An 11,881-nucleotide genomic window follows, 5' to 3' on the forward strand; every position below is an offset into this window, starting at 1 on the left:
GAATATTTTTCAGTCAGAAGTCAAGTGGAACTGCAGGCCAGATGTCACTGTCATAGGGTATTTACCTCCACACGTGTGGTAATAACTTAAAAATCATAATTTATGTGCATATGGGCAAACACAGTCCATATAAATTTGTAGAAAGATTAAAGAAAGACTACAGTAGAATCAAAAGTCCTGCAGCAATTTGTCAGAAAACTGGTGTAATAAGAACCTGATAGAACCCAATTTGACTGAAAACTAGAGACAGAGAGGGAAAAAATGCAATCCACAAACTTCCCATAATAGCCACTGAGAAGCATGAGGATTCAGATTTCCAACTCTTCTTTCAGATTCAATCCTATCCTGAATAGGCTAATCTCTGAATCTATAGAGGTTGGTAGGTTTAATTGCCAATAATTTGCATCAATTTCTTGTGAAATGTCAGGCGTTTACTAAGGTATAATAAAAGTTCCCTAATTCTCTGGTGTTGGAGAAGTAAGAAGGGGCTATAGGAAGAATTAAACCCAAGAATACTCATTCTATGTTTGGAATGAAACTCACTTCCTATGCAGCATTCCCTCAACTGCACAAGGCAAGACTACTGCAGTCTTCAAAATGCTTATAGTTACAGTGGTTCACAGGCTCTTCAGCAACATCACTATGGGAATCACTATGGGAATTGAAAAGGAAGATGATAAATTGGGCTTTACACCAGCTGATACTATGAATCACAATGAAATACTTTAGACCAGATTCTACTGCACAATTACCTTTTTCAACTATTCTGTTATGCTAGTCGCTGCACGGCATTATCTAAGTTAAGACCCCACAAAGAGAGAGCAAAGCAAGCATAATATTGAATATTATTCCTTTTCAGTTTAAAATAAAGCATTTTTACAATCACTAAGGGATATTAAGATTAGGAAAAGTAAGGATAACAACCTTCTCCTAGCTCATTTTAAGGTGAATAGTGGAAATAGGTACAAAACCAATTTGTTGGTAGTTCAGGAGGGTGGAGAGGGAAAGAATCTGTCAAGGCATCTCTGCAAATTCCTGCTCTCTACTGCTTTCCATTTCAGGAAGCCAATTCCACAGGAATATCAGAACTACATTTTATTAAGATAAGCTACAATACAGGTAGTCTTCAAGTTACAACTACAATTGGAACCAGAATTTTGTTTGTTAAGCAAGGCAGTTGTTAAATGGGTTAAATTTTATGCCCTTTTTTGCCATGGTTGTTAAGCAAATCACTGCAGTTAGGGGAATCATGTGGCCATTAAGTAAATCTGGCTTCCCCCTTTGGTTGTGCTTGTTGGAAGCTGGCTGGGAAGGTTGTAAATGGTGATCACATAACTTCAGGCATTTGGCAACCATCGTAAATATATGCTGGTTGCCAAATGCCCAAATTCTGATCAATGATCGTGGGGCTGCTATAGCAGTAGTAAGTGCAAGGAACAGTTGTAAGTCATTTTTTGGAGTGCCATTTAAACAGTCACTAAAGGAAAGGTTGTAAATCAAGGATTACCTGCAACAGAATTTTGCAGCCCTGATTATGTTTTTCCTCCCCTTCCACTTATACCCTAATGAATCAGGAAGGAGCTTGCCTGAGTCATTTTTGAATACTACACTGGAAAGAAACCTTTCCTCATTAAAATATACCAAGAGGTCAGACGGCTATTTATTAAGAAAATTGTAACTGTGGGATTTCCTATTTAGGCAGGAAGTTGGAGTAGATCACAGATGTCAAACTCCATTGAAGGCTGCAGCAGGGTTGTGTTTGACCTGGGGGGGCAGAGTGGGCGTGGCCAGCTTCACGTCTCTCATGTCAGAGCATCCGTGGTGGCCCGAATGCTCTGACAGTGAAAATGGGCTCCTGAGCCCCATTTTTTGCTGGAACGGCCTCCTGCAATACTTTGCCAGCAAAAATGGAGCTTGAGAGAGCCACTCCAATCCTCCCCAGCTCCATTTTCTCTGACAGAGGCACCGTGGGCTAGTCCTTCGCTGTTTCCAGGGCAGCCCTGCAGGCCAGATCTAAGCATCCTGCGGGCTAGATTTGGCCCACGGACCTTGAGTTTCACATCCCTTGACTAGATTATAGCCAAAAATAAGTATTAATGGGCAACATACAGCCCTGGTTGCCCAGTCTCATATTAAGAAAGAAAGAATGGAAATGTTATAATCAGCTGAAGAAAGAAAAACATATTGATGATGTTTGAACTCACATAGAGCAATCCTAGTCTAACTTGTTTCTTCATATAAAAGAGTATGTTCTATCAAATGAGAAACTAGTTGCTTTCAATTGTTACTGGATTCTAATTCCAGCAGCTCCTAGATTTATGAGTAGTGGTGATGGACACCTAGAGATATAACAATATGTAATGGGCTGCAAGTGGACATCCTTATTTCATACCACCATGTCTTCTCAGTTTCATGCACATCTACAAGGGATAAGGGTAGAATAAAAATAATCAGAAAGAAGGAAAAAATAAATATCACAGAGATATTTTAGAGAACAGGAAGGTTAAGTGTATGCTCAAAACCTCCTCCACCTTAATTAACAATAACTGAGCAATTACAGTTACTAATGAAGAGCATAATTCTGTTCCACCCTTATGCTGTGAAATACGTTAAAACTCTCAAACCAGTAAAAAAAAATTCTGAAGCACTATATTACTGTTTTTAATAGAAATTACAATAAGGCAGCAAAACTCTATCTGCCAACTCCCATAATAATAATCGTCCAGTCTCCAACCTCCCCTTTGTGTTTTGCGCATGTGCGAGATCCGAGATGGCTGCTAGGCGTTCTTCTCCGTTCTGATTCAGACAGAAAACGCTGGAAACCTCAACAAAACCGAGTCGAATTTTTCCGTGAAGAGCTCCTTAGGGATGTCCGGAGTCTGGGGGATCCGAAGAAGCCAGACCTCTGCGGGGGCCGCCGTTCTCGGGCGCCCCCGGCTCGTTCAAACATCATCGGAGGTCTGTGTGCTGCCTGGCAGTAGAGGAAGCGAGGCCACGCTGAGAACGGCGGTAGCGGACTTCGGCGTCTTCGGTGTCTTTCGCTGGCGGCGACGTCCCTCGGCGTTGTTTAAAGGTTTTGGTGCCCTTGTCTTGCTAGCTGCACTCCCTGGGGACTTTTTCTGGTCACCATCGCCCCGGAGTGTAAGCGGACGGACGGAGGAATTACTGGAACTGGCGACAGCGCTTTTTGGGGGCTCTGCTCAGCCGCCATTACTTCGGAGAGAGAGCGGACTGATAAGAACATTGCTGAGGGTGAGCGTGTTGGCTGTGTTTCCTGGGGGCTTTGCCGGACTATTGCTGCTTCGGAGGGAGAGTGGACGATCATTACTGTTCGGACTGAGAAAGCTGGGCGGCTGGCTTTGCCTGGTGCCGCGGCAGTCCCTCCGGATGGCTCTCCCTCCCGTACGGCTTCGTCTTCGCCCTGTCTTTGCCCCCCCCTCCTCCGCTCTTGTCTGCTCAGGTGGCCCTATAGAAGCGATTCCATCTTTGCCTGCCCCCGCTGTTGTGAGGCTTCCCCCTGTGTTCTCTGTCTGGCACTGGACTATCTTTTACTGTGGCATTTTAACATCTGGCCTTTTTCTGCCATGGCCTCCGGACTCCTAGGCCTGTTGGCACATTTCCATCTGGCCTGGACTACTGTCACTATTACTACCTTTTGTGGCCGCCCTTGTGGCATCGCCCTAGACAGTGCCTGTACAAGAAAACGCTTTACCATCTTGGACTGTTCCGGCCGGTTGAACTTTTATAGATTTACAGAAGAAGAGAGGGGTTATAAGACACTCCCCCATATATTCCACCAGAACTGTAACTGGTCTCCAGCCACTTCAACCTTGAACACTAAGAGCCAGTTTTGTTATCTGATCTCGCATTTTTAAATTTTTAATCAACTGCGCAATTTATTTTATTTTCTTCCTTTTCTTTCATCTTTTTTTCCTCTCTTTGTATGGGATATGCATGGGATACGTATGAGATGAATGAATGTCCCACTTTTTACTATTATATTGTTGTAATTTTCTGTGTTTTAACTTTTACGTGGGGACTGCTTGGGGGAGTGCATGGGTATGTATGATTTGGAGGACCTGCCGGGGGATGCGGGGGCCATGGGGGTGGTTGAGGGGACCAGAGACACGGGAGAGGGTTGGAGTATCACGGTCGTAACAGGGAGGGGCAGATATGGCGGGGACTTTAGGGCAGGCCATTACCGGGGAAGGAGGGTTCGCTACATTACAGAGATCCCTCCTTCCGGCCCTATGAGTCCCACTCCGAGACCAGATGGCGCAAGTAATCAGGACCCTGGACTCAGGCTGCTGTCGCTAAATGCCAGGTCTGTAGTACATAAAGCTCCTCTCGTCCGGGACTTAATTTTAGACGAGAGGGCAGACCTGGCATGTATTACTGAAACCTGGCTGGGCCCAGAGGGAGGAGTCCCCCTTGTAGAGCTGTGCCCAGAAGGATTTCAGGTGCTGCACCAGCCGAGAGCCCAGAGAAGGGGTGGGGGTGTGGCTATTGTTATCCGGGAGTCACTAGCTCCTCGTAGGGTCCCTGCTCCGGAGCTTGTCGGGTGTGAGTCTCTACTGGTAAAGTTGGACCTCAAGGGTCAAGTGGGTCTGCTGTTAACGTACCTGCCTCCCAACAGCGTTGCAGCAGCCCTCCCCTCGCTCCTCGAGTCGGTAGCCGAGCTGGCAATTGAGTTCCCTAGGCTGATGGTCCTGGGGGACTTTAATTTGCCGTCGCTCGGTGAACACTCTGATGGGGCGCAGGAGTTCATGGCTTCCATGACAGCCATGGGCTTGACCCAAGTAATCCGGGGCCCAACCCATTCAGCGGGTCACATGCTCGACCTCGTATTTCTCTCGGAGCAGTGGATTTGTGATCTTGGTCTGAGGGGTAACGACATCATACCCCTGTCGTGGTCAGACCACTGCCTACTGAGGCTTGACTTCCGGAGACCAAACCCCCACTGTAGGGAGGAGGAACCGACCAGGTGGTTCCGCCCCAGGCGACTTATGGAGCCGTTAAGGTTCCAGACGGAGCTTGGGGTCATTCCTGATACTTTCGCCCACAGTCCGGTAGAGACTCTGGTTGCTGCCTGGCACTCGGCAGCATCGGAGGCCCTCGACCGGATTGCGCCACTACGGCCCCTCCGAGGCGGCGGATCCCGGAGACCTCCTTGGTTCACCGAGGAACTCCGGGAGATGAAGCGCCGGAGGAGACGCCTAGAGCACCTATGGAGGTCCGATAAGTCCGAATCGAACCGAGCAATTGTAACCACCAGCACCAAGGAATACACCAGGGCACTTAGGGCAGCGAAAAGATCTTATATAGCCACCTTGGTTGCGTCCGCTGAGTCCCGCCCAGCCGCCCTGTTTAGGATAACCCGCTCCCTACTAAATAGGAGGGAAGCGGGGGAACCCCTGCAGGGCAGAGCTGAGGATTATGCCCAATTCTTAGCGGACAAAATTGCTCGGTTTCGGTCGGACTTGGACTCCATCTCTGCAGTTCCAGCCGAGGCAGAAGAGGATGAAGTAGACCACCTCTGGGTTGAGTTTCAAGATGTTGCCCCTGGGGATGTGGACAAGGCCATGAGGGCTGTAAGTGCCTCCACCTGTGTACTGGACCCGTGTCCCTCATGGCTGGTTACTAACAGCAGTGAGGTGACACGAGGCTGGATCCAGGCGGTTGCTACCGCCTCTCTTCGGGAGGGGAACTTCCCCGCCGTGCTAAAAGCGGCGGTGGTGAGACCCCTCCTGAAGAAGCCATCTTTGGATCCAGCTGTTCTTAATAACTATCGTCCAGTCTCCAACCTTCCCTTTCTTGGGAAGGTTATTGAGAAGGTGGTGGCCTTCCAGCTCCAGCGGTCCTTGGAGGAAGCAAGTTATCTTGACCCCTTCCAGTCAGGCTTCAGACCCGGTTACAGCACAGAAACCGCTTTGGTCGCATTGACCGATGATCTTTGGAGAGCCAGAGATGGAGGACATCCCTCCATCCTGGTTCTCCTTGACCTCTCAGCGGCTTTCGATACCATCGACCATGGTATCCTTCTGCGACGACTGCGGGAGGTGGGAGTGGGAGGCACCGTGCTGCGGTGGTTCTCCTCCTACCTCTCGGACAGGTCGCAGTTGGTGTTAGTGGGGGGACAGAGATCGACCCCTAGGCCCCTAACATATGGGGTGCCTCAGGGTTCGGTCTTATCCCCCCTACTATTCAACATCTACATGAAACCGCTGGGAGAGATCATCCGCAGGCACGGGATAAGATACCATCAATATGCGGACGATACCCAGTTGTATCTGTCCGCCCCGTGCCAACTCAATGAAGCGGCGGATGTGATGAACCGAGGCCTTGAGGCCGTTATGGACTGGATGAGGGCTAACAAGCTTGTACTCAACCCGGAAAAGACCGAGTGGCTGTTGTGCTTCCCTCCCAACAATTCGACCAGTATTCCATCACTCAGGCTGGGGGGTCAAATTCTACACCCCTCAGAGAGGGTTCGCAACTTGGGAGTCCTCCTGGATCCACAGCTATCCTTTCACCACCACCTGACGGCTGTGACCAGGGGGGCATTTGCCCAGGTTCGCCTGGTGCGCCAGTTGCGACCCTACCTGAATCGGGAGGCTCTCACAACAGTCACTCGGGCCCTTGTGACCTCTAGGCTGGAATACTGCAATGTGCTCTACATGGGGCTGCCCTTGAAGAGCATCCGGCGACTTCAGCTAGTCCAGAACACGGCCGCGCGAGTGATCGTGAGTGCTCCTCGGTTCACCCACATAACACCTATCCTCCGCGAGCTGCGCTGGCTACCTGTCGATCTCCGGGTGCGCTTCAAGGTGCTACTAGTCACCCATAAAGCCCTTCATGGTAGTGGATCTGCGTACTTGAGAGACCGCCTTCTGCCAATTACCTCCCTGCGACCAATTAGATATCACAGATTGGGCCTCCTCCGCATTCCATCTGCCAGCCAGTGCCGGCTGGCAACTACAAGGAGGAGAGCCTTTTCAGTAGTAGCTCCGACCCTTTGGAACGAGCTCCCCGTGGAGATTCGTACTCTCACCACCGTCCAGGCCTTCCGCATAGCCCTTAAGACCTGGCTAGCCCGTCAGGCCTGGGGACAAAGATAAGCGCCCCTCCCGAATGATGAATGAATGTTGCTCATTATTTTACTCTATGTTTGTCTACGTCACTGTTTGTATTTCCCTCCCCCGATCTTATGTAAGCCGCCCTGAGTCCCCTCAGGGAAAAGGGCGGCCTATAAATGTTAATAAACCTTCAAACCTTCAAACCTTTGTGGGGAAGGTTGTTGAGAAGGTGGTGGCCTCCCAGCTTCAGCGGACCTTGGAGGAAACTAGTTACCTTGACCCATTCCAGTCCGGCTTCAGGCCTGGTTACAGCACAGAAACCGCTTTGGTCGCATTGACCGATGACCTCTGGAGAGCCAGGGATGGAGGCCATGCCTCCATCCTGGTTCTCCTTGACCTCTCGGTGGCTTTCGATACCATCGACCATGGTATCCTTCTGCGACGACTGCGGGAGGTGGGGGTGGGAGGCACTGTTTTGCAGTGGTTCTCTTCCTACCTCTCGGACAGGTCACAGTCGGTGTTAGTTGGAGGGCAGAGATCGACCCCTAGGCCCCTAACATATGGGGTGCCACAGGGTTCGGTCTTATCCCCCCTACTATTCAACATCTACATGAAACCGCTGGGCGAGATCATTCGGAGGCACGGGATAAGATACCATCAATACGCGGACGATACCCAGCTGTATCTGTCCGCCCCGTGCCAACTCAATGAAGCGGTGGACGTGATGAGCCGGGGCCTTGAAGCCGTTAGGGACTGGATGAGGGCTAACAAACTGGTACTCAACCCGGATAAGACCGAGTGGCTGTTGTGTTTCCCTCCCAATAATTTGGCAAGTGTTCCATCACTCAGGCTGGGGGGGTCAAACACTATACCCCTCAGACAGGGTTCGCAACTTGGGAGTCCTCCTGGACCCACAGCTGACCTTTGATCACCACCTGTCGGCTGTGACCAGGGGGGCATTTGCCCAGGTTCGCCTGGTGTACCAGTTGCGACCCTACCTGAACCGGGAGGCTCTCACAACAGTCACTCGTGCCCTTGTGACCTCAAGGCTGGAATACTGCAACGTGCTCTACATGGGGCTGCCCTTGAAGAGCATCCGGCGACTTCAGCTAGTCCAGAATGCGGCCGCGCGAGCGATTGTGGGTGCACCTCGGTTCACCCACATAACACCTATCCTCCGCGAGCTGCGCTGGCTACCTGTTGATCTCCGGGTGCGCTTCAAGGTGCTTCTTACCACCCATAAAGCCCTTCATGGTAGTGGATCTGGGTACTTGAGAGACCGCCTCCTGCCAATCACCTCCTCGCGACCAATTAGATCACACAGATTAGGCCTCCTCCGAATTCCATCTGCCAGTCAGTGTCGACTGGCGACTACGCGGAGGAGAGCCTTCTCGGTAGTAGCTCCGACCCTTTGGAACGATCTCCCCGTGGAGATCCGTACCCTCACCACCCTCCAGACCTTCCGCACAGCCCTTAAGATCTGGCTATCCCGTCAGGCCTGGGGTTAGATTGTAATCCGTCCCCTCCCGAATGATGAATGTTGTGTTCTATTTTTAATTATGTATTGCTTTATGTCTTACTGTTTGTATTCCCCTCCCCATGAATTGTAAGCCGCCCTGAGTCCCCCCAGGGAAAAGGGCGGCCTATAAATAAAACTTCCAATTCCAACTTCCAATTCCAATAATAGAATATTTAACTTCTTAGACAAATAAGAACTAAAATGTGCAGAAGTATTTTTTTTACAAGTTCAAACTTCCTTTTGAAGTAAGGGACAGGAATATCAAAATAGTAGTGATCATAACCAGAAAGAAATCTGTATGCTTTACAATTTTTGCTTTCCTTCAAAACTTATCATGTAAGTTCATTTCGCTAACTTCATAAGATTTTTGTTGTTCAAACAATACTTTGAAGAACACAATGTTTGGGTGGCTAATAAAGTGTTCCAATTTACCCTAAATTAATTGCTTACCATATTGCTTATGATGGAGAATATTTATGTGGTCATTAAGAATTGACAATGATGATTCCATATAATCAATCAATCACTCAATCAATCAATCAATACTTATAAAAGACCAGCTTTTTTCAAGATGGTGCACTTTAGTTATATTGGACTATAATCTTCATGGATAATGGAAGTTATAGCCCTTAATGTCTAGACAGCAGTAACCTGATAAAAACTAAACTTTGCTATGCCATAATTCCTTAAAATGATAAATGAATCTGAATTATTTTATTGGTGCTAGGGATAGGCAAGAGATAAATATACCACTTAATTATATATTTAATGTTTAATCCATATATACATTAAAACAAAATGAAGCATTTCTACTTTAAAAGATGCAACCTTGCCACTGAAAATAATAAATACAATCAAATTTAAAACCATTATTGCCAATAGGAAGGAAGGTGATTAATTTTGCATAATTTCTGAAATATGTCTTTTAAAGCCATTACAGTTTCTTATTCTTTTATCTTGTATTGATATTTGTTCTCTAAAGTAGCAATTATACAGAATTTTGACTTTATTATCAACTTCCGCAGATGAAGCAGAAGGGAGTTCTAACAGCAATACAGCTTTGAGAGCATATGCTGTTTGTGTACCCAAAGCTTGACCTTCTTAATATATATTCCAAATTTTGTTTGGAAAAGCACCTGCCAGATAAAACGGGAACAGGTTCTGACAGGATTCCTGCTTTGTGAGTGCAAGCCCCCCAAATTTTGTAATCCCTTCACTTGGGGCTTGATGCCCTAAGTTAGCTAACAGAAATAGTTTACACACATGCCTAGCTTTGGGAACATTAGGCGCATAATATTCCTTATGAGAATGCTATCCTTAATATGTGTTTTTAGAAAGCATTTCCAGAGTTCAACTAGGATTGATTTTTGTTAAGCTTCTAAAATCAACTTAGATATTCTTTATATGATGAAACTGTATCACTTATTAAACAAAAACAGCAGCCAAGTCATTAATCTCCCTCTAAAATCTACTTATTAGAATCCCCAAGAAAATCTACACACACACACACAAAATATGCCAATGATTTCAGAATTGTCAGCTTTTTCCTTTCTATTAAAATTGTCATGTTTATAAATCTCTACTTTCAAAAACATCCAAGGTAAAATGCAATTTATGTTTTAATAAGTAAACATCAAAAATGTTAATAGAAAATGTTAGCTATTATCTATCCTTCTTTTCTTTTGTAAATTTCAGCAATGCGACCTTTCAGAAATTCTCATTTTTATAAATATAAAAATATATTCATACACTTAGTAAATGATCAACAATTTTATTTTACTATGAAACAGATATATTATTTTTGTGTATATCCTATTATATTTTGAACAAAATATTTGCCTAGATATATTATTTTCAACATCATCTCCCTGCCCCAGATATTTATAAACATAGTTTTATGATGAGATTCAAAAGCGCGGTCAATTCAGAAATAATCAGTGGTTTATATGCTTTATATGGATTAGACTGACAGTAAGTTGGATAATAAAATTCAACATTAAAATTTCTTGCCAACAGTGATTATAATTCCATGCACACCTCATGCAGACTGTCAAACCCTCCCACATTAAACTCCAAGGAAACGGTTTTTGTTAATAGCCTCAGGATATGCTTGAAGAAACCAATTTTTGTACTATGAACTCTAAATATCTTTAAACTAATAGAAAGAGGGGGAAAATATAAAAGAGTTTCTGAGCAAATGACAAGACAAACTTCAAATTATAAAGTTATCCCATCTGCATTTATTTTTAAGTAAGTTCCACCCTGTCATTGAAGCTTCCTAAGTACCCTAAATATATAGATAAGAGAAATGGCAGTCAATTTTTCAAGAAATGTCCATCCTTATTACTGCATACGACATCGTGATAAAACATCCTATTACAGTACATCCCAACCTGACAAAATGTCATCAAATGGGTTCCAAGCTGCTTTATGCCTCATTCAGTCATTAGTTTCATCAGATTCAGAACATCAGGTCTTCACAGACTGTTCCATGTAATCTGTAGAATGTTCTCTAAAAGTCTCCAGATGAACTGCAGACAAATTTACCTAGTACAAACATAGTTCTGAGTAATCGTATGGGACTGTACCTTCCAAAGCAAAAAAAAGACTTTATGTTCTCATGCAGACTACTTCAGGGCTCCATGCCTCTATCATCTCTCGATCATTAAACTGCATAATCACATTTTTGTAACGATAATCAAGAAGCTTGAAAAATAAAAAGCCCCAAAATCTCAAAATGAATACAAGAATACAAGAAAAGACAACTGAGACTCAATCTCCAATAATGCCCCAAAGAGGAAATAAAATCTAAGATGCCCAGTGTCTAGCAACAAGATGCTAGCAATATCTGAGAGAAGAATCCACCACGGGGGTAAAAGAGTTCAAATCACTAACCTTCATTAATATACGCCTCCACTTCCCAGAAAGCAAAACTCCGGTGTTACAGAGATTAAGCTCCGGAGGGAAAACGCCACTCCGGGAACAAAAAAAAATTCTCAGCCCAAGAGACAACGGGAGGAAAAATCAATATAATGGAACGGTATGGTGAGAAGAAAAACATTATTTTGATTAGAAGTGAGACATCTGAAGTCACATCCGTGAACTCTTTATCCCCGTAGCCCTAGCCAGTATTGCCCGAGGGTGATGGATGCTGGGAATTGTAATTCAGCAATACCCAGAGTTTCATGAGTTTGTTCAAAATTCCTGCCCATCTTGTCAGGGGGGCAACTTTTTTAGGCATCCTTTCAGTAGATCGTGGAATTTTGCCCATTACATTAATTAAATC

The 11,881-nt window shown here is 45.7% G+C and overlaps 1 protein-coding gene across 4 annotated transcripts in view; it reads right to left on the reverse strand.

Moving 5' to 3' along the window:
* Window positions 1–11,565, reverse strand: part of ECHDC1 (ethylmalonyl-CoA decarboxylase 1) — a 47,623-nt gene extending 36,058 nt beyond the window's left edge. The window contains exon 1 of one of the 4 annotated variants that reach the window (XM_032215805.1): window positions 11,491–11,565. Coding sequence is in view for 2 of the 4 variants with exons in the window: in XM_032215804.1 (XP_032071695.1) it covers window positions 10,989–11,034 (46 nt within the window). In the remaining 2 variants the exon portion in view is untranslated. Of the gene's footprint in view, window positions 1–10,988; window positions 11,080–11,183; window positions 11,453–11,490 lie in introns of those variants that run through there. The other 3 variants (XM_032215806.1, XM_032215804.1, XM_032215807.1) reach the window with 3 other exon arrangements.
* Window positions 11,566–11,881: the final 316 nt, after the last annotated feature.

Source organism: Thamnophis elegans, chromosome 4, assembly GCF_009769535.1.
Source record: "Thamnophis elegans isolate rThaEle1 chromosome 4, rThaEle1.pri, whole genome shotgun sequence".
Classification (NCBI taxonomy): domain Eukaryota; kingdom Metazoa; phylum Chordata; class Lepidosauria; order Squamata; family Colubridae; genus Thamnophis; species Thamnophis elegans.